Source organism: Nicotiana attenuata, chromosome 10, assembly GCF_001879085.1.
Source record: "Nicotiana attenuata strain UT chromosome 10, NIATTr2, whole genome shotgun sequence".
Lineage (NCBI taxonomy): Eukaryota > Viridiplantae > Streptophyta > Magnoliopsida > Solanales > Solanaceae > Nicotiana > Nicotiana attenuata.
Window position 1 is genome coordinate 39,270,932 of NC_031998.1, and position 22,583 is coordinate 39,293,514.

Consider the following 22,583-nt stretch of genomic DNA (forward strand, 5'->3'; position numbering starts at 1 on the left):
GTGACCCAAATCTAATCAAATCAATTACATAACATAAATATATCTACAAGCAACTAATTTAGCTAATGAAATCAAAACTAAGGCAATAAAATAGAAAACACCCAAAAATTCTTCCCGGACCCACATCACGAAATCGGGTAAAAGTCACAAAATATGAACAATCATTCACTCACGAGTTCAACCATACCACAATTAGCCAATTCCGATCACAACTCGACCTTCAAATCCCCATTTTATGGTTTATGAAGTTTCTACAAACTTTCCCTAATTTCCATCTCAAGGTACGAATTAAATGATGAAATCCATGATATATTCATGTATAGTAACTAAATTCAAGTCAAAATCACTTACCCCGATGAACTTCTTGAAAAGTCCACGAAAAATCTTCTCAACACGAGTTCCCAAAGTCCAAAAATGAAATAAAACCCTAAATCTCGGCTTTATATAGTACCCAGCTGGTCCACATTGTGCGGTCCGCATAAAACCGAGTGCGGCCGCACATCACAGTTCATGCGGCCGCACAAATATGGTGCGGACCGCACAATTCCAACTCAACATTGCCATGCTTCAGCATTTCGACCATAAATTTCTCTTCAAATGACCAAATGGTGACGTCTTTACCTTTCTGGAAACTAGACACGTAGGACTACAACTTTAATTTTGAATCATACCAAAACTCCGTGTAGATCACAAGATAAAAGCTTCCGAAGTCGGGCCAACAACCTGCCGAACATTCAGCAGTGCGGCCGCAACCACTTTTATGCGGTCTGCACTGCCCCCTTATGCGACCTGAAATGCGGCCGCACCCCAAAATTATGCGGTCCGCATGGAACTCCTAAGCTCCTCACTTCCAAAACTCCAGAAAAATTTCAGAGTTGGCGAAACCTATTAACCCACGACCGATAGACCTTAATTTACACACAAGTCATAATTACCATTATAGACCTATTCCAACTTCCGGAATCGAATCCGACCCCGATATCAAAAAGTCCACTACCGGTCCAAAAATTCTAAGACTTAAGCCTCTGATTAGGGACTAAGTGTCCCAAAATACTCCGAAACTCTAAACGAACCATACCGGCAAGTTACAATAGCAGAATTAAAAACGGGAAAAGCAGTTAATAGGGGATCGGGGCGTAAATTCTCAAAACGACTCGCCGGATCGTTACAAGTGTGTTCGACCATCTATTGGTTTACATTAATAATAGAATTATAGATCACTAGTGGGGTAGAGAATAGACCGTAGGTTTCTTTCAAAATTCACGTGAACTTTTTGAAATTCATTGGTGGAAAATTTAAGCATTTTGAATTAAATTTAAATCCCCTGGGTTCTATTTTTCGATTGGAACCTCTTCATTCTACTTTGTTTTTTTTTCCGCACGTTAGTATTCTCAAATGGCGAAAAAAAATTACAAGGCAGAAAAATAAATTAGGAACTAAAAGACAAGTAGTAAAATAAATGATTTTATATATTATCTCCTTCATAGCAGCATACATTTTTTGCATACAAGGCAGAAAAATAAATTATCGAATGTTGCTCTTTTATCTGACCTTGTCTTTTTGGATCTCTCGGATAAGCCTATCCAGTGACTCCCTGATGAAGATTGTGTCCATGCTTAGCCTTGGCCTCAGAGGCAGTTCACAGTGAAGTGATTGGAATGTCTGTTTGCACTGGTTTACTTGGAAGAAAGATGAATAATTTTAGATCAAATCTACTATATTTATAGGTAGATTTTGACACTAAATGGTTCATTTTTACATGCCTTCTCGTATATGACGTGATTGTTGAGAGTTTTTAGAATCTATTGGATACTCACGTTGGATTTTAAATTAACTACCTAAACCAGTGGTTGTCAATAGACCCCTATGTGTTGCTGTAACAAAGTCTGGTGGCCAAGTACCTTGCAGATGGAACATTTATTTTTGTCCTTTTTTCTGGTGCCAGAAGAAATATGTGCAATTGATGGGTATACGGACATGTACTGTAACCTTTGTATAGGAATTCCAGTTCCAACTATTTGGCCCCTCAATTCATTCACCAGAATAACAACTGCAAACTAATATATAATCTCCCATCAATCTATTGTGAACTAATGGTTTGTTTTTATAGTGATCTATTATACACTAGTGATCAAGTATTGTGCATAGAAATTTGCAGAAACCCAAATGAATAATGACGAAAAAGATGAGATGCAAATACTTACCACACAAAGGAATTACACGATATACCACTTAAAATGAATTGTCAATCCAATGTACCGCCAATCTCATCCCCAAATCGACAGATCCAAAAATTTGTGCTTCCTCTCAGCAATCGATAAATCGAAAAGAATGAAGCTTTAAGAGAAATAGGGAACAAGGGAGGCGACCTTTGTGTGAGGAATGGAAGAAAAACAAGCTTTAATGGAAGATTCAACCGTGAGAAATGGAGATTGGGACACTGCTGAAACGTAAGGATGGGGGGTTTGGGGTTTCTTTTTCTTTAAATTCCGAAAATATTTTATTTATATATGTTGGGGCCAAAGTGTAATAATTAAAACAATGGGGATAAAGTCTGAACTTCTCCTTCACTTTATAATTAACCCAAATCTCATTTAAGCACTAATTAAGCAATAAGATCAATCCTAGAATAACTAAAATTTGAAGGTTAATTTGCTATATAAGTTTAAAAAGGGTCATTTGGTCAAGAGTCCCTAGTACTCTCTGACTTAAGTGTATGAGTAAATGAAAACCCCCTAAAAGAAGTGACTACACAAGGACTCTTGTTCAGAGACAGTATGTGGAAGTGACTGCACAAGGACTGCAACGCCTGAAAGAAAAGAACTGTATAAGAAATACATGCAAAAATTCATATACATCCATACAGATGACCTGGTATCGACCCCCTCAATGCCTTCTGGGTCGAACCAGGGCTTGCCTAGAGCGGTTTATATCCCCTATATAATTTGCATGCTATTACACAGTGGGAGGTTTACCCACTGCGCACAGAGTGCTCACCCGAAGGGCAGAGGCTGTAGCGGCTGGGTTCCAAAAAAAAAAATTCATATACATTTTGCCATACAGTTGCTGGTCACGTTATTCGTTTACAAAGAATGAACCAAAGACACGTATAATAGGTAAGCAGCTCTGCAAAAATGGTGATCTTTGGAGCTGTTCTAGCTCATAAATTTCTTAGTAATCCCTATAGCCGTGCAGGAAAAAGAACTTGATTGCTACAAGGTGAAATTTCTTCTTCTCCTCAAACAAAGTGTTAGAAGCTATTTCCTATTATTTAAAACAAGAAGAAAATAAATGTATTATGATTTTCTTTACCTTACCAAAATGTGTAACTACAAATTTCCTTCTTGATCATTTAAATATATGCAAAACCGAGTTGCTTATACCTTTTTCCCTGTTCAGCATCTTCTCCTTATTTTCGGCTCTGGAACCACTTCATGAATCTATATTCTATAGCCATTGAGAGCATTGATTGATGAACAAACTGTACGAATGCAGCATCAACGACTCCAGATACTAACGAGAGAAGATGTCTCACACAAAAAAATATTAGCAGAACAAGGAGGTAAACGAGTATCGATCACAAAAAGCATGTCGTACTTGCATCACCAAGTCGCGCTCCTATTTTGTGAAGCTTAATTTGGAGAGAACTGCAGCAGCTTGGTCACCACCTAGAAGGAAATAAGGATGTCTAAGAGCCGCAGCAGCAGATAAACGCCCACCTCTCTCTGAAATAAGTTTTGTAGCCAAATCCCACCCTCTACCAGAGTCAAGATCAAGAATACTGAGATCAGGCCTCGTCCTAGTCTTTTCTCTCCATTTATTCAAGTCATATCCAACGACCTGTAGTTCTCTATTGAAGTTCTTTAAGCCTGCTGTAGACCTTAGGTTCGGTACTGCCATTTGCAGAAGCACTATTCCAGCAGAATACGTGTCAAAGAGATCGGGACTGTTTAGCTGCAATACAAGAGAGTTGCTGCTAAGTATAAAATATGAACTCTGCAATAACATCATGGCCATATCTCTTTCCAAAAGTCTGAAAGTCTAGTGTGGTAAATGGAGTTGATACTTGATACATGCTTTACAACTTTAGTCATTCTTTTTCCCTTTGGTATACTTACATATGTTGGAATTTATTTAGAGCGATTGAAATTAAAATGTACCTTCTGGACGAGATACAATATTTTGTGAAAAGGTGTTAATATTCTTTAAAGAATATACCTATTCTTTGTGAAAATGTGTTATCCAATCTTTAAAGGGCTTGAAAAGGTACGTTAGGTACTTGTTGAATCTTTATAAATACCTATCCATATGACTTGAATTTCTGCATCCTTTAACTCTTTCTCATTTCATTTCCTACCAAAGTGTCGTATAAGTTCACTCTAAATTCCTACCAAAGCAGTTGAGGGATCTAAGAATTTTGTGAAACTTATATTTGAGTGCACAATAGAGGATTCTGACTGGTTTGTTGTATTTTGGGAGTAGGACGTCACTTTGCAATTTGCAACTGGGTAGCAATGGAAATCTATTCTGAAGTCAGTGCCTCCATAGCGTACCTCGGACCATGTTTTTCACATGAAACTCTATCTTCTCTTACTGTTAAGTGTTTCTGATTAGTACTTCCATCTCTAATATTTTTCCAACAACATATAGAATCATTTTCTGTGTCAAGCTTACAACGAAGTAAGAGGGACAAGCAATATAAATCCATGTATTAGAAGGATACCTGCCATAAAACTGGGGAGAGAAGTGCAGCAACGGGCTCTGGTGGTGGTTTTGGAGTTTCTTCTGGCATTACATAGAGTTCAGGTGGACAATAATCAGGATCGAGTAGCCCGCGGTCAGGCACATAATTTTTTCCAATCCGAAGATCAGTTGCTGCCCCAAAATCTATCAGCTTGATTTGTCCCTTTTTCGTGACCACTAAGTTGGATGGCTTTACATCTCTATGGACTATACCCGTGTCATGGATTTTCTTAAGGGAAGTAATAATCTGACGCATGATTTGTTTGATAATTAGTGCATTCCGTTGAATCGACTCCAATCCTTCTAAGACACGACCAAACATGATAGATTCCATGTTCAAGGGGAAGCCGCGGTCCTTCAGGTAATCAGCTAGGTCCCGATTTCCCTGTCACATGAAGTTCCTACATTATAGATGCAGCTGCCATCTAACAGGTTTTGATACAATTCGACCAAACATAAAGATGGCAAACAAATAAAAATTTAATCATAGAAAATTTCCAACAATATGGTAACTGCTTATTGCAACTGGTAAACACCTATAGCCTTAGCCCTAACATCCTTGCTAAGAGTTGAATACTTAACCTCCTATTCTCATACCTCATGTGGCGTTTATAAGGTTTAAACTTTGAAGGAACATTGCATTTTTAAACTTCTGAAGATTCAAACATCAGAACATGGAGAAATAGGTCTCAGCTCCTCCCCTCAACAAACCCTCGATTCTTTTTCTTCTTTTACGGGGAAATCAATGTAATGTATTTCTACTGATGCTGAACAATATACGTTGATGCAGCTAGTCCCTTTAGGTGAATACAAACTGACAGATGGACTTTTATTTGACTTTAAAGACACAAAAGGTCATGAATAGTTATAAACAAAAGGAATTTCGGTGGAAAAGGTACTTTAAATGGATCAATTACCTCAAATTTCCAGACAAGCCATTTCTCACCCTTAGTATATCGTGAGTTAGTTTTTTCAGCGACAAAGCTACCAAGAAACTCTGCACATGTCTCAGGAGCTGCTCTTGATAGTCTATAATTGAACCACTCTTCAAATTCACCGCATTCTGCAGCACCTTGAACACCAATCTTAACCTATAAATTGAAAAACAAACTACACTGTAGCTAGGGAAGGAAGAGTATTAAAGATGCCAGATAGAAAATAAATGCAAGAGAGAAATAGTTCAAGATCCGAGAATGATGAAAATGATTTTTAACATAACTATATAGTTGAGACAAACAAAACGAGCTGAGGACACAATCCAGATTAACAGTTTGTAGAAGACACAATAGTCTAATCAAGATTTATGGAAGGAAATAATCCAGATCTATAGGATGTGGACAACAAAATCATAATCAAGCCTAAAATATTTACAAAAGAGCTCACAATTTAGCACCTTGATAATTAGTCAGTATAAGGCAGAAAATAGCTAATCCATTCATTCCATTTTACATGACACTACCCTTTTTAATCCATTCCCAAAAAATTGACACTTTTCTATACTTGGAAACTCTTTATCTTAATCTTCTCGTTTTACTTTTATATTTATAAAAATGTTATAACATTTTTTAGATCACCAGTTCTAAAAGTATTCAGGTATGTGTAAACAGTCTTTCTTTCTTTCTTAAACTTTGTATCCGGTCAAATACTGACATATATAATGAAACAAAGGGAATATTTTATTTTATTTTTGGTAAATAACAAACAAAGCAAACATTAAAGCACACTAGTGATACAACTTATGCATATAAATTAAATCAGTCAAATATTGCTCATATATGGGGAGATCTAAGAATAAATAATACAGCATTTTACCTGTTTAAGAATGACCTTATCCTTGAACCTTGAGTCAGTAATAAGTGATTTTACTGATGATCCTCTTTTCCTAACAATTTCATCTAAATTTACATTCTTTGGAACAATAACCCCAGAATAAACAATCCCAAATGAACCCTCTCCCAATCTTTCCCCAACCAAAAAATCACTCATTTTAAAACTCCTTTTCCCACTCAAACTATCCAACCCAACCTGAATAGGTGCTAAAATATATGCATCAATTGCACCAATTAAAACTCCTGGTCTAGCAGTTAAATAAATCCAAGTAAGTCCAGCAAAAACTAACAGCCCCAACTTTTGCTCTTCGGGTAATTCGCCAGTCACTTTTTGAAACTGGGTATATCCAGATTGGAAAATTGGGAATTGAGATAAAGAATGGTTTAAATTATCAGAAATGTCATTAACAAAAGAATTGCAAGTAATGGTATTAGTATTTCTTTTGCAATGGTTGGTACATGACCAAAAATAATAGCTTTTTGAAATGGGTTTCAGTGGTGAGAAACAAATTGTTGCAGTAGCAGGAGAAAGCAGAGACGCCATGAATGAATTAGAGTGTTTTTTTTTTTTTCAAAGAGTGTGTCCTCAGTATAGTGTCAGCAGAGGTAGTATTTTGTCCACGTGGCAATCCTAGGTTTATCCTTTTTGGCCATGGTTGTGTGGAGTGTGAGAAAACAACAATGCATTTTCTAGCCAAGATTTGATTATCAATGTAAAAAAGCGCGAACTTGTTTTCTTGCATTATTATTCGGTTGTAAGGGGAGTAGATGGTGAATGGTTTGATTAGACTTAGATTTTTGTGAAAATAATACAGGCTAATCAGTTTTTTGACTGGTCATAAAAATATAGTCAGGGATGGCAAAGTTAATGACAAATAGCCATTGTTTTATGCTGAAACATAAAAAGTTTCAGCATAATATGCTGGATTATGGAATTTATGTGTAAAAAGTAGCATATTATATTGAAACTCCAGTAGACAGGAAGTTCCAGCATAATATGCTGAATTATAGAGCTCATGAGTTTAATCTTCCAGCATATTATGTTGTAACTCCAACATACGGAAAATTCTAGCATAATATGTTAGATTATAGAGCTCATGCGTTTAAACTTCCAGCATATTATGCTGGTGCTCCATCACATTATGAAATTACAGAAAATTATGCTGGAATCTCATATACAAACATCTAAACTTTTTGTCGGTTTTTGTCGATTTTTCGGTTTTTTCGGTTATTTATTGGTTTTTTTCTTAATTATGAGACATACACTACCAAATACATATTTAGGCGACTATATTTTCAACGTAACGCTATCAATCAATTGCTCTTTGAGAAATTTGTCATTTACCAAGATATATTGACGATAATTGAAGTAAATAGTGATGAATAATTTAAGTACTCAATTAAAAATTGATTATTTTTATCGTGAAATAAATTTTTGTACTAAGCAAACGAAAACTACCAATCAAACTAGAATGCAAAGGCAAAGAATTAGATTATTATAATAGCAAAGAACTAGACTAAAAATACAAATGACTAATATGTACGATAAATGTTTAGAAACTTTATATAAAAATACATATATATAGGTGTAATAATAAATTTAAATAGCTACTTTTATAGTCGGTTTGGTTCGGTTTTTTCGGTTATTTTTTCATTAAAAACCAAAACCAAACCAAATTTGATCGGTTTTTAAAATTCAAAACCAAAACCAAACCAAACCTAAAAAGTATCGGTTTTTCTGGTCGGTTTAGTTCGGTTTTCGGTTTGGTTCGATTTTTCGGATTTTTATGAACACCTATTGCTTTCGTTTCAGTCTATGTGAATTTTTCGATTTTCAAGATTTAAATTAGTATGTAAATTTTGATCAATATTTTTTAATTATATTATCATGAAAAAAATTATAATTTACAGTACTTTTCGTATAGTTTTAAATATTTAAGTTTAAAATATTAGATTAATTTGATCTAATTTAACTTTCAAAAATTAATTAAATTAACTCTCGAAAAGTAAAAAAATTTACTTAAACCGGAACGGAGGGAGTAATAAGGAGATCATTTTTTAGCAAAATAAAAAAAGGAGATCATTTTTAAAACAAACTTTTAAAAGAAATAAATTTTACAAGTAATATTAAACATTTTCCCGTTTAATTTAATTTAAGAATTATAATTTGACACGTCACAGACACTGAACTGTCAGTAATCCCCTCTGGGGATGAAGAATTTTCATGAGCAGACTTTCAAGCTCGAGCTCACGTCGACGACAGTGAAAAGGAATAGTTATGACTGACGAGTGGCTCAGATTTTAGACGGAAAAATTTCCTGAATTCCAACATTTTTGCAATGTGTAATTGCTTTTCTACTACCTTCTTTCCTCATTCATTTGGTTTCACTACTTCCAAACTGACCCACAAAACGCTACTCATCAATGGTATTCCTCACTTACTTCTCAATTCAGAACTTGGAATTAACAGGATACATTTTTCCAGTGACTGTTTCAAACTGGGGAAAGCAAAAAGGAACTTAACCAAGTCGAGTCTGTTTAATTTCGATGGGTATGAATTTTCTGATGATTTAGGGCTAAAGGACAAGGAAGAAACTGAAATTCCTCTTAGCGCAGCTCCAATAACAGACTCACAAGTGAAGAAGGGTGAATTAATGAAAAATGGAGCGGATTCTGTGGATGTGGAATCTAAATTGGACAGGCTGGAAAAGGGAATTGTGCGGAGGAGGAAGCAAATGATGAAAAGGTCGAATATGATTGCGAAGCAAGTGATCAGCATTCGTTCTGCTCTCAGCTTGGGCTTTGTTTCCCAGCTTTGGGTGGACATAAATTCTGTACAGTTCGGAAGCCTTTCTAGTACTTCAATTTTGTCTTATTTTGGGAAATGTTAGCATTTTCCTTTTATTCAATTCAAAATTTACTGAGCAATGTAGGAAAAGTTTGCAGCTTTCATAGGGTTATAACATATTAGCAACTGCAGTCCTCTGATTTATTTCCTATTTCAGTGGATTGTTTTCCTAGTTGAAGTGAGGCCAAACTTACTTTCTGGTGAAGTGGAGAAGTTTCTGCTGGAAGATGTCAAACAGGTAACTTTGTAAAAATTGTAGCTTTCCAGTGCCTACATTTCTACCTCAATCTTGTAGCTCAACCATTTAAGATTGTACATAGTATTATATTAGATAATTAGTCTGTCATTTGTACCCGGCGGATGCAAAAAAATGCTACTCCTTTTGTTTCTATTTAAATGATACACTTTCCTAATTAGTCTGTTCCAAAAATAATGACACATTTCTACAATTGAAAATAATTCAACTTTAAACTCTTCATTTTACCCATTTTACCCTTAATGAGAAGCTTTTATAACCAGACATATGTCATTGCCCCACAAAGCTTTTACCCCTTAAGCTTTTAACACCACAAGTTTCAAAAGTATTTTTTTCTTCTTGAACTCTGTGCCGAGTCAAACTACCTCATCTAAATTAATTTCTTTCCATCTGCATAAGCCTTGAATCGGTGTTTGTGGAAGGTAGCAGGTAACCGGTGAAATAGTCAGGGTGCACGGAAGCTGGCCCGGACACCACCATCATAAAATAAAGTTTATTTGACATGTGTAGGATATATCAAGGTTTGATTGCATATGGTTTCCCTACTGCTAATGCAATTTCATCTTCATTATTAGGCATGTTTAAGGAATGGAGTTCGCAGTTCCAGGATACCACCTTTCTTAGTTGCTTTTCCAAACTAGTAAAAGTCTTTCAGACATCCTAATTCTGCTAACTAAAGTCGAGCTCAAAGGAACAGAAAAATAATAAAGCATTGTTCTAAAATGCTCTCTGGAACTGAGACAGGGCTGGAACTCCCACTTGGGCGGGGGTGGGGAATCTTGGACAATGGGTGGGATGACGGTCGAGCAATATTGCACGTGTGAAGATAGGTAATGCTGTTTGTGTTTTATTTGGAGCTAAACTTGAAAGAGTTTCTTTACCTTTAAGAAGCTTAAGAGATTTTCCTTTTAAGATATACTACTCAAAAGTCTCCACTTCATCAAAACATTCTGAAATTCTTTTGGAATGAGATAAAATCACGCACCTTAATCTGTTTGGCTTAGAGGGTACATAGATGGGGGTTTTCTCAGCTTTCAACCTTTTTCTGATTCCAAAAAAATTTGTGTATTGCATTGATCCTCGGTAATTGCTCTTGGATAATGATTAACAATGTGTTTTCACTGATCATTGTAGGTTGGAGATGTTGTACTTATTGAGGATGAGAATGTGATGGAAAATGAATTTAAGCTTGTTGGACTGCAGACGTTGGTATGCTCTCTCACTTCGTATTGGTTCCTTTTGGAGATTACTGATACCCAGAGTAGCTGGGTAAGGTTTTTATTCATGCTCCTGGGCAGTTAACTTCTTACTGTGTCCGTGAACTAGAACTCTCTTTTCCATTGAACTATTTGGCATCATATAAATGCTGCTAAACTGTGCAAACACGGAACTCATTGTGTAGATTCATTCTATATTTCCATGTGATGAAAACCTTAATTCTTCAGTACTTATCGAACTAAAAAGTGGTTCATATTTAGACTTTGGTAAGTTTACAAAGCTTCAGTTTATTTGGCTGAAGGACTTTTAAATATTGATTTTTACTTCTAACTGGATATGAATAAATTACATAATTGATCTCTATTGTTAATAACCAGCTTAGTCTTTTCAAGTCACTTTGCTTAATATCATAAGGAAAAAAAAGAAAACAAGAAGAAACAAAAAGGTATGAAAGCTATACTTGTAAATAACAATATAGAGACAGTGGTTCACTGGTTTATGTTTGACATTCATTGTTGTCCACCAAAACTCAAATGCAGCGAAATTTGGTTGATTTCTTTATAAATGTGAATAGTATTTGGTTTAGTTTTTTATTAATTGTGTCCCTCAAGATCAAAAGCAATGAGTTTAGAGCAACTTATGGACAAATATGAATAGCATTTGAAATTCAAACTAAATCCATAAAAAGAAAAATTTGATGGTTACTAGTTTCTTTTCCAATCTCCAACTATACCCTAAAATGTTATCAGTACTGCCCAGCTTTTACCAGCGGTACTGGCAATTTTTTTTTTTTTTTAAACCAGCGATGAAATCAAGTGCAGTACTTGTCACATTTCACGGCTGGTAAAGTCAAGGACCATCTAAAAACTAGTTTGAACATTGAGGACAGTTTATGAACAAAATAAAGTATGAGAATCAGAGTACATCATTAATGTTAGAGACCAATTTGGTTATTTACTCGTGTAGTTTCATCCTTTTCCATTGAAATTTCCTAAACTCTGGTCCCAATCTGATGACTAAAATTGATCCTGCAAATCTAAAGAATTAGTTGTAAAATCTATAACATTGAGATTGAAGCACCTCACAAGTCCCTCTTTGCTAATGGGAATGGCGTGAAGGATTCACAAGTAAAGGATACTGCCTGACCAAGTACACTATGATAGTTTTTTCTATTAATTAACTGGTCCATGCATGATTGGCTCACATCCTAGTTGGCTATGAGCCTCCGTCGGGCTCAGGCATGAAGTGAAAACATATGGAGTACCTTAGAGCTGAATTTGCCCAGGGGAATATCGGTTCTTGGATTAAGATGCAAAAGTTTGTTCTGGTGACTAATTGTACATTTAAAGGAAATGATTATTATTCAGTTTCAAATGGACTCACGTATCTTTTATTTTTTTAATTTATAGATTCAGTGTTACATTAATTGAAAATTATCAAGCAGCTCGTAAATATGAACCAATGATCACATTTGCTCTTTCTTTTAATGTTGTTTGGATAGTCTAGTGCGGATCCCGGAAGGTAACTGATCTTGCTCCTACAATGATAAAAAAGAAAGGGCGCTGGGCCAAATTTTAAAAAGAATGGCATTCCAGTGCATGTCATTCTTCTTTCACTTCCCCAATGATAAAGAGTTCAACTCGGATACACCATCTTTCCCCAGGCTTTCTGCCTCCTTAAAATCTTCATGGTTTTGCTGGAATATTTGAGAGAGCGCTTTCATGCTTATGGAATTGCCACCTCTCATTGTTTTCCTTTCCCCTACTTTTTTCTTATATTTAGTGTATGGCCTTTGCTTCTTTCTTCAGTTTTTTTATATCTGTCTCTTCTGCAGGTGGGGTACAACGTTGTCACACCACGTCAACGAAATATTGGGAAGGTGATAAACTGCTTCAGTTTTTCCAGTATCTGTATATACTGTAATAAATTTTATATTTTTGTAGGTTCGTGGCTATACCTTCAATATAAATTCGGGGGCTGTGGAATCTCTTGAGCTTGATTGGTTAGGAATATCCATAATACCATCCAGCTTGGTAGGTTAATACAAATGCATTTTCTTTTGGTGCAGCTACTTGTTGACGTCCTCCTATTTGTCATTCTAGCTAAAGTAGCGTGTTGCATTCTTGACACTTGCACTTGGTTTATATCAGGTGAGCACCTATTGTCTGTTTGTTGAGGATGTGGTCGACGTTTTATCAGACACCATTGTTGTGCAAGAAGCTGCAGTCTCACGCCTACAGAGACTTACAAAGGTACTTGGGAGTGTTATGGTCAATAATCAATGTTAAAGTTCTATCTGCGCTGGCTTATGGATATCTGTACTTTGGGTTTTACCAAGAGAAGTGCCCCCCTCCCCCCCCAAACACACACACACACACACAAAACACTGTCTTTTTTTCTGAAATCCCGCGTAAATAAGAACTGACAGTGGATATGACCCTAAGCATAGTTGAATTAGAAAACAGATTTGTGTGGTTGAGCCACAGTTGGGTTAAGTGTTATTTGATGGCATGCAATGATTTATTATTCTAATCGTATCGTAATGACATTTGCCAGGGATTCTGGGATGCCCAGAAAATGGCTTATTCTGCAGATGAAATGCAAGATTACGGTGACTTAAGAAACCCGCGTGCTAAGCCCGAGTATGGACGAAGCCGTAAAAAATCTTCAGGAAAAAAGTTAAGAAAGAAAATAAAAGAACTCTCTGTTGATTGGGAGCTCCCTATGGATTTCTTTTAATCTGCTAGATTTCTCCACAATGTACATCACACCTAAAGGACACTGATTTCTCTATAACTTTTGTCACTACAGTTGCTGAGTAGATCTATTATTTTGAAGTTTTTGTTTATCTAGCTTGTAATCTGTATAGTGTCTAATACAATTCATATAGTAGGTAAATACTTACCCGCACCGAGTTATCCAGTAACGGCCAATTGGAGACCAAAGTGACCATCTGTATTTATTTGTTTCTTCTTGAATCATTATGACATAATGGGGGTAGCTACCGCTTTCCAATATTCCATTTTTTGCTAGGACATGGAATTCTTGGAATACCAGATTATACAGCTACTTTATTTTATTATTGGAATTTGGGATTCTGGGGAATAGTGAATGGGAGGCAAAAGTAAAAGATTCAAGTGAGGGTTTATGAGAATCTTTGGAGTTTCCGTGTGACATCCTAGGCTAATCCCGCATCGGCAAAATACAGGAGAGTTGCTAGGTGTATAAGTTAATAAGTTTTAGACTGGGAAATGAGCCAACTTTCAAACAACAACTTTTCTTATTAGTTCTTGGTCCTTTTCCGGGGAGTCCCCATCCTCCATGATGGAGGGGAGGGCTTATTTTTCAGCAGGAGACAAGTCTTTTGAACTAATTGACATCAGTGAAGATCGGGTTAGATGGTTTTTACTCTATGAATGTGGCAGGAGGTTCATCGGCAAGATCAGAATCGATGAAAAGACTCTATGATGGGTATGCGCTGCTTTGAAAGATGCTTCGCGGGGAGAGGGGAACTTGTGCAGGGTTAGGGTTTCGAGGTCTGCAGCTGTCAAATCAGTAGATAGGCCACAGGCGCAACTCGTGCCTTTAGCCTTTAATTCAAAATTGCCATATGCCAAGGAGGTGGGGCCCTATATTCGATTTAATAATCCAGCCAAAGGGGCCAGTATTGTTAAGGATGTTGGGCCTAAAAATTTATTATTAAAAAACCAGACAAAGGGGCATGCATTATTAATGAAGCTGGGCCTTCAAACACAAAGAAAACAGATCGGATTTATTACAACACATGCCCGAAAAGAAGAAATAAGAAGATACAGATCTGGAAGGCCAGAACCCAAGACCCATGTCTTCTTAAAATACGCTCTTCACCTCCACCTCATAATCTTGATCCCCTTTTTCATAGAACTCCATGCTCTGGAAACTAAGCGTTTGATGTCTGATTCAGAAGGGAGTATTTGCCCGAGCCTCTGCGATGCTGATGATGAAGGAGACTTGCCCCAGGATATAGAACTTCCTTCTATTCCTCCACAAATCAGGGAATCAGCACCACTGTTTGGCCCAGAATCTAATTACTCTTCTCAATCTCACAGTGATACTCTCTCTCTTCCTTGGTGCGTTTATAACTCTTCTAATCAACAAATTGTTCATACTCCTTCTGTCATATCCACTTCGAAATGGACAAAGTTGGTTATGGTGAAGGCATGCAAAGCATTTGGGGTTAATGCAACTGGTTTTGAACACAAATTATTGAATATGATTCTAAGAATGGACTAGATGAGACAATCTCAATTGCAGCAAAGGGACTTAGAAGGGGGTTGTTCGAAGACCAAAAAGAAGAAAGGGGTGACAGAATTAAAAAAATTGGTTTCAAATTTAAGCCAGGGTAAAGGGGAAGGTAGGGTAAGGGGTAGGATTCACAAAGCTCATTCGGGATGAAAGTAAAAAATCCTTAGTTGGAATGTTAGGGGATTGAATGAGAGTAAGAAGAGGGGGATCATCAAATCTTTGTTGATGAAGTGGAAGGCAGATATAGTATGTTTGCAGGAGACAAAAATTGAAGAGTGATCACAACAATTAGTAGGTTCTTTATGGGGAAATAAATGGGCTAGCTGGACAGATTTGGAAGCAAATGGCACAAGAGGTGGGGTCATCATTTTGTGGGACAGGAGGTTGTGGAAAAGCATTAACATTCAGCAAGGTATATACTCGGTTTTTGTCATTCTAGAAAGTCTCCAAGAACAATTCAGGTGGTATTTTACTGGGGTATATGGGCGACATTCAAATGCAACAAGAAAGGATCTTTAGCATGAATTTGCAGCAATAAGGGGTATTTGGGATGAGAATTGGCTGATAGGGGGAGAGTTTAATGTATGCAGCTATGAGCATGAAAATTCAATTGTCTTAGAAGGTCCAGAGCAATGAAATCTTTCTCTGATATTATATTGGAATTGGAACTGTTAGACTTACCCCTAGGGGGAGCTCAATATACATGGTCTAGAGGAGAAGAACAACTTCAGACTTCTAGAATTGATAGGTTCTTAATTTCATCTGAGTGGAATGACATCTTCAAGGCAATAAAGCAGGTGGCTTTACCCAGAGTAGAGTCTCATCATAAACCATTAATGCTTGAATGTGGGGATTGGGACTCCAATTTATCTTAGTTTAAATTTGAGAATATGTGGTTGCTAGTAGAGGGATTCATGGACTCAGTTAAAGAATGGTGGTCCAGTTATCAAGTAGTGGGCAGTCCAGACTTCATCTTGACTCAAAAACTGTGGAATATGAAGAAAGACATCTCATGCTGGAATAGGGAGGTATTTAGAAAACTAGAAACTCAAAAAAGTAAGGCACTTAATGAACTAACTATACTGGAACAATCATCTGAAGGCAGAGTTCAAACACAAGCTGAGAAGGCTCAAATGATCAACCTGCAATCACAAATTCAGCAGTTAGCAAAGATTGAGGAGGTTTCAAGGAGACAAAAATTAAGATGCTTATGGCTTAAGGATGGAGATAGAAATACAAAGTACTTCCAAAAGATGGCTAATGCTCGTAGAAGAAACAACTGCATTGATAGGCTTCAGATGGGGGAAGTCATCATTGAAGATAAGGAGGAAATCAAAAGTGAAATCCTGAACTTGTACCAACAGTTGTACACAGAGAATGAACCTTGGAGGCCGTCAGCTAGATTTGACAATCTAGCTAGGATTTCAGAAGTTGAGAGAAACTGGTTGGAAAGGGAGTCTGAGGAACAGGAGATTCTTTCAACCATTAAAAATGTGCTCCAGATAAGGCTCCAGGACCTGATGGTTTTACTATGGCATTCTTTCAACAAGCTTGGGAGATTATAAAAAAGGAGGTTTTTGATGCAATGAATCACTTTCACCACAACTGCCACATGGTTAAATCCATTAATGCCTCTTTTATTGCTCTGATTCCTAAGAAAGGCCCAACCGAGCTTAAGGATTATAGACCAATCAGTCCTATAAGCAATGTTTATAAAATTGCTTCTAAACTTTTGATTGAAAGGCTCAAAACAGTCATTGGGAAGTTGATATCAGGGAGTCAGAATGCTTTTGTAAAAGGGAGACAAATCACAAATGCTGCTCTCATTGCAAATGTGGCATCAGATTGACTTAAGAGTGGAGAGCCAAGGTTGTTATTTAAACTGGACATTAAGAAATCTTTTGACAAAGTGAGTTGGTCATACTTGCTCACAATTCTGAGGCACGTGGGCTTTGGGAAAAGATGGATAAGATGGATCAAGTTCAGCATCACTACTGTTAAGTATTCTATCTCAGTGAACAGGGGTCCAGTGGGTTTCTTTTCTCCAAAAAGAGGTATCTGACAGGGTAACCCTATCTCACCGTTCCTCTTCACCTTGGCCATGGAAGGTCTTAGTAAAATGCTGCAGAAAGCCAGTCAGTTACAGTGGATAGAAGCTTTTAAAATTGGGAGGAATGTTGGGACTCGAACTGCTGTATCTCATCTGCTTTATGCAGATGATACACTGATTTTTTGTGGAGCTGAGAGGTCTCAATTGATCCAGCTAAACCTAACTTTATTCATTTTTTAAGCTATTTCAGGTTTGCACATGAACATGTCAAACAACAACAACAACAACCTAGTAGAATCCCACAAGTGGGGTCTGGGGAGGGTAGTGTGTACGCAAACCTTACTCCTACCCCGAAGAGGTAGAGATGCTATTTCCGAAAGACCCTCGACTCAAGATAATAAAAAGACAAAAGGAGAGAATATTAGATTCATCACGAAGATCATAGGAAAAATAGGAACATAAAATGCAGAAGAAAAATGCAAAGCAAAAACGATGGCTAGTAAGTGGAACCTGCATCGAAAATAGAAAATAGTAAGAAACGACATTACCCCTAGCTATCTTAGACAAAACCCCACCGGACTAGGCTTACAAAGACACAAAGTAACGCAAGACTCAACTACCTCCTAGCCTACAACCGTAATACTCGACCTCCACAACTTCCTATCAAGTATCATGTCCTCGGAAACCTGAAGCCTCGCCATATCCTGCCTGATCACCTCTCCCCAATACTTCTTAGGCCGCCCTCTACCTCTTCTTGTGCCTTCCACAACCAGCCGTTCACACCTCCTTACTGGAGCATCTGGGCTTCTCCGTTGTACATGCCTGAACCATCTGAGACTCGCTTCCCGCATCTTCTCATCAATGGGAGCCACGTGCACCTTCTCCCGAATATCATCATTCCTAATCTTATCCATCCTAGTGTGCCCTCACATCCACCTCAACATCCTCAATTCTACTACTTTCATCTTTTGGATATGTGAGTTCTTAACAGGCCAACACTCAGCCCCATACATCATGGACGGTCTAACCACCGCTTTATAGAGCTTACCTTTGAGTATCGTTGGCACTCTCTTTTCGCACAAGACTCCAAATGCTAACCTCCACTTCATCCATCCTACCCCAATACGGTGTGTGACATCCTCGTCGATCTCCCCTCCCCCGTGGATAACCGAACCAAGGTACTTGAAGCTGCCTCTACTTGGGATAACCTGTGACTCAAGCCTCACATCCACGTCCACTTCCCCTGGCTTGGCGCTGAACTTACACTCGAGGTATTCTGTCTTCGTTCTGCTTAGCTTGAAACCCTTAGACTCAAGCGTCTGTCTCCAAACTTCCAATCTCTCATTAACACCGGCTCGTGACTCATCAATCAGAACTATGTCATCGGCGAATAGCATGCACCGTGGCACCTCCCGTTGAATATGGTTTGTTATCGCATCCAACACCAGGGCGAATAAGAACGGACTGAGCGCAGAGCCTTGGTATAACCCCATCTCAACCGGAAAATGCTCAGAGTCGCCTCCTAATGTCCTAACCCGAGTCTTAGCCCCATCATGCATGTCCTTAATTGCCATAATATAAGGAACCGACACACCTTTTGCCTCCAAGCATCTCCAGAGAACTTCTCTAGGAACCTTGTCATATGCTTTCTCCAGGTCAATAAACACCATGTGCAGATCCTTCTTTCTCTCTCTATACAGTTCCACCAACCTCCTAACAAGGTGTATAGCTTCTGTGGTGGAACGCCCGAACTGGTTATCGGATACAGACACTGTCATCCTCACCCTCGCTTCAACCACCCTCTCCCATACTTTCATGGTATGACTCAGTAGTTTGATACCCCTATAATTGTTGCAACTCTGGATATCACCTTTGTTCTTATATAGTGGAACCACCATACTCCATCTCCACTCATCTGGCATCCTTTTCGCCTTAAAAATAACATTAAACAACCCAGTCAACCACTCCACACATGCTCTCCCTACACACTTCCAAAATTCCTGTTAATGAAGTCCCAAATCTGGATGAGCTGGCTGGTATTATGGGATGTAAAATTGGTTCATTTCTATATACCTATCTTGGTTTACCTTTGGGAGAAATTTAGATCCACTGAAATTTGGAATGGGATCATAGAAAAGTTTGAGAAGAAACTTGCATCATGGCAAATGCAATATCTTTCATTTGTGGGCAGATTAACACTTATCAACAGTGTATTGGATAGCATACCAACTTACTACATGTCTTTATTTCCAATCCCAGCAAAGGTTTTGAAGCAACTTGATAAGTTAAGAAGAAACCTTTTCTGGGAGGGCAATAATGAATGACATAAGTTCCACTTGATCAAGTGGAAAAAGGTTACCCAACCAAAAACTCAAGGGGGGTGGGAATTAAAGATCTAGCAGTACACAATAAAAGCATGATGGTGAAGTGACTGTGGAGATACAATATGGAGGATGCTGGGTTCTGGAAAGTTGTCATCAAAGCCAAGCATGGAGAGCTGAATCACTGGTGTTCAAAAGTCTCAAGTTCTCCATACGGTGTGGGATTATGGAAAGGCATCAGCAAATTATGGAGTACTTTTGCTCAGAACATCCACTTTGAAATTGGGAATGGTTCATACATCGGATTCTGGAAGGATAAATGGCTTGGAAACTCTACCCTTCAAGTTGAATTCCCTAACTTGTTCACCATAGCCCAAGATCCTAATGTTGTTATTGCTACATACAGGGAAGGGGTCAATTGGGACTTGAAGTTCAGAAGGGACATGCATGATTGGGAAATAAACGAGCTGCTAGACCTCTATGCAAGACTACAACAAAGCAATGTTAACCCTCATGCCGTGGATAGACTTAAATCGAGGAATCATGATGGAGGCATCTACACAGTCAATGTGGGATATCAACAAATGTGTTCTAGTAATCCCATGATAGACAAATGGCCCTGGAAACTTATTTGGAGAACCAAGCTGCCACCAAAGGTTATCTGTTACACCTGGACAGCATTATATGAGGCATGCCTCACACAAGATAACCTGATGAAAAGGAACTTCCAGTTACCTAATAGATGCTACATATGTCAAAAGGAAGTTGAAAGTACCTACCACTTGCTCCTACACTGTGAGGTGGCTTCAGACATATGGTACATGTTTTTTTTGTCTTTTTGGTCTCAAATGGGTCACCCCTTACACAGTCAAGGATGCTTATAAGAGCTGGAGTTTATGGAGAGTTGGTAAAGCCATCAGGAAAATCTGATCAATGGTCCCTGCTTGTATTTTCTGGTGCATTTGGATAAAGAGAAACAAGAGATGTTTTGATGGAAACTCAATTCCTATAGGCTCTTTAAAGGCTTTGTGTATTGCCAATTTTTTTTGTTGGTCTAAATTGTACCCTATCAACAATATTGATCAACTTTTGGATTTCATTAGTTCCTTAGCTCTGACTTAGCCAATTATGTATAGGAGCCAGAATATTTTTTGAAAGCTCAACGCCAGATCATGTACATCTTGCATTTTCTTGATGCCATCTATTGAAACCACTTACTTTATAAATAAATAAAAAAAGTTTTAGACTTTAGTGACGCATTTTTTAAACGGAAAAGTGGCATGTATAAGCGCTCTAAAAATAATAGCCGAAAAATATATATTATTTGTATATATATTTGTGTATATATACATTTCNTGTATATATATATATATATATATATATATATATATATATATATATTGTATATTATATGCAAAAATTATACAAATTTTATGCACTTTTTCGGCTACGGAATGTAAATAGTTTTTGGCGCAGGCTAAAAGTGAAAAAAAAAACCCTTTCTAAAACTGTGTGAGCTTAGGCCCAAAACAAACAATATCACTAGTAGGCTGGGTTGCTTACATATGGTATCAGAACCACTTCCCGTGCAACCGATGGTGGGGCAAACCTCAGCAAGGACGATGAGTCCTAAGGGGTATATGTGACATTCTAGGCGTGGTGGGCAAAACCTCAGCAAGGATGTTGAGTCCTAAGGGGGTATATGTGATATCCTAGGCGAATCCATATCGATAAAATGCTGAAGAGATGTTGGGTGTATAAGTTAACAAGCCTTAAACCCTAGTGACATATTTTTAAGTCGTGCCGCTTAGTCCTAAAGCAGATAATATCACTAGTAGGATGGGCAATTCCATTCCGGTACCAAGAATGATCCATTTTTATATGTAAAGGTTGTGTTCGGATAAACTTGCGTGTACCTCGATTAATATTACTGGGTACTTAATATCTCTCACCAGCATATGTATCAGATAACTTTGTCCACTAAAACCTTGACATATGATAGAAATAACCTAGTGTTTTGGTCTCTTATTTTGTGACGCATTTAATCCGTTGGAATAAAATTGCAAAAAGAATTTGAATCGTATCTTGTTTGTGGTATTAGTGGCTCAAAAGTCATTGGAACTTTCTTCTATTTTGTGGAATATTTTCCTAACGTCTACAAGGGAGCATCATGTCACAAGTCATCGCATGATGCTCCACTAAAACCAATATTATCTTCTCAGATTTCTAATCCGTTCTAACTTAACCTCATAGCTAATTTTAGTTGTCATTTATTAGGGGTTGGTGAAGTTCAAATGTTGAATGAAATTTATCTTCTATTATGGTCAGAATTAAAGCTTAAAACACTACGGTGTGTCTACTCTCACACACCCTCTGGTGTAAAACTGATTTTCTATAGATGTCATCAGTAATTATATACTCTGCCGTTCCATCTATCAGTCATCGTTTTCTTTTTAGTATGTTCCAAAAGAATAGTACAGTTTTAAGTTTGGTAATTTATTAAGCTTGAAATTAAAATTTTACCCTTAATGATATATTTTTATAATCATATAAATGCCATAGTATATACATTAAAGACCACAAGTTCTAAACGTACTTTTAGAAAGCGTTTGGACACAAAAATTGTAATTTTTGAAAATAAAGTAATATTTAAAGTTAAGTTGAAAAATAATATTTGGAATTTGAAATTATGTTTGGACATGCATTTCACTTGAAAAAATATTACAATTCTGTGAGTGACAAATTTTTTTGTTCTTAATTTTGAACTAAAAAATCTCCTAAAACTTAGAAAATTTCATGGGCAAACACATTTTTGAAAATTATTTTCGAAAAAGATAATTTATGGACAAACGGTTCCTTAATATGTAACAAAAGTCTAATGTCGAACATCGATATATAAAACAGTACAAAGGGAATAATATGCTACGTTAGCTAATACTTAACCCTGCTATAATCAATCCAAATCAGTATTCTCTTTTCTTTTATTTTATTTTTTAATTACAAATTGCATGTGAAATTCTGTGGAAAGAGAATG

The 22,583-nt window shown here is 37.2% G+C and overlaps 4 protein-coding genes across 5 annotated transcripts; 3 read left to right on the top strand and 1 right to left on the bottom strand.

Annotated features, from left to right (window-relative positions):
- Positions 3,026 to 7,220, bottom strand: LOC109233319 (serine/threonine-protein kinase STN8, chloroplastic). 2 transcript variants are annotated; one of them, XR_002069066.1, is made up of 5 exons: positions 6,556 to 7,220; positions 5,661 to 5,834; positions 4,724 to 5,128; positions 3,384 to 3,954; positions 3,026 to 3,264 (listed from the first exon to the last, which is right to left on the bottom strand). XR_002069066.1 is itself a non-coding variant. In XM_019399158.1 (4 exons), exons 1-4 carry the CDS (start codon positions 7,114 to 7,116, stop codon positions 3,619 to 3,621), a joined length of 1,476 nt encoding a protein of 491 aa, XP_019254703.1. In that variant the 5' UTR covers positions 7,117 to 7,220; the 3' UTR covers positions 3,032 to 3,618. The 2 variants fall into 2 exon arrangements, 1 of the variants encoding a protein (XP_019254703.1); XM_019399158.1 differs by having other exon boundaries at positions 3,032 to 3,954.
- LOC109233320 lies at positions 8,761 to 13,804 on the top strand. Its single transcript, XM_019399159.1, has 7 exons — positions 8,761 to 9,406; positions 9,578 to 9,658; positions 10,811 to 10,885; positions 12,729 to 12,773; positions 12,838 to 12,927; positions 13,045 to 13,146; positions 13,451 to 13,804. Exons 1-7 carry the CDS (start codon positions 8,912 to 8,914, stop codon positions 13,631 to 13,633), a joined length of 1,071 nt encoding a protein of 356 aa, XP_019254704.1. The 5' UTR covers positions 8,761 to 8,911; the 3' UTR covers positions 13,634 to 13,804.
- LOC109233726 lies at positions 16,069 to 16,743 on the top strand. The gene has a single exon (XM_019399592.1). It carries the CDS (start codon positions 16,069 to 16,071, stop codon positions 16,741 to 16,743), a length of 675 nt encoding a protein of 224 aa, XP_019255137.1.
- Positions 19,675 to 20,519, top strand: LOC109233727. The gene is made up of 2 exons (XM_019399593.1): positions 19,675 to 20,238; positions 20,418 to 20,519. The coding sequence occupies exons 1-2, from the start codon at positions 19,675 to 19,677 to the stop codon at positions 20,517 to 20,519; spliced, it is 666 nt and encodes a 221-aa protein (XP_019255138.1).

Excerpts from the sequence above, each read along its gene's own strand:
- LOC109233727 (XM_019399593.1), top strand. The coding sequence starts at position 19,675 with ATGGAGGATGCTGGGTTCTGGAAAGTTGTCATCAAAGCCAAGCATGGA. Across the intron at positions 20,239-20,417 it reads CCTGGACAGCATTATATGAG|TCAAGGATGCTTATAAGAGC; the intron begins GCATGCCTCACA and ends CCCCTTACACAG.
- LOC109233726 (XM_019399592.1), top strand. The coding sequence starts at position 16,069 with ATGTGGTTGCTAGTAGAGGGATTCATGGACTCAGTTAAAGAATGGTGG.
- LOC109233320 (XM_019399159.1), top strand. The coding sequence starts at position 8,912 with ATGTGTAATTGCTTTTCTACTACCTTCTTTCCTCATTCATTTGGTTTC. Across the intron at positions 9,407-9,577 it reads TTTGGGTGGACATAAATTCT|TGGATTGTTTTCCTAGTTGA; the intron begins GTACAGTTCGGA and ends TTCCTATTTCAG. Across the intron at positions 12,774-12,837 it reads GTCAACGAAATATTGGGAAG|GTTCGTGGCTATACCTTCAA; the intron begins GTGATAAACTGC and ends ATATTTTTGTAG.
- LOC109233319 (XM_019399158.1), bottom strand. The coding sequence starts at position 7,116 with ATGGCGTCTCTGCTTTCTCCTGCTACTGCAACAATTTGTTTCTCACCA. Across the intron at positions 5,129-5,660 it reads GGCTTGTCTGGAAATTTGAG|GGAAATCGGGACCTAGCTGA; the intron begins GTAATTGATCCA and ends TTCATGTGACAG. Across the intron at positions 3,955-4,723 it reads TCTCCCCAGTTTTATGGCAG|CTAAACAGTCCCGATCTCTT; the intron begins GTATCCTTCTAA and ends CTTGTATTGCAG.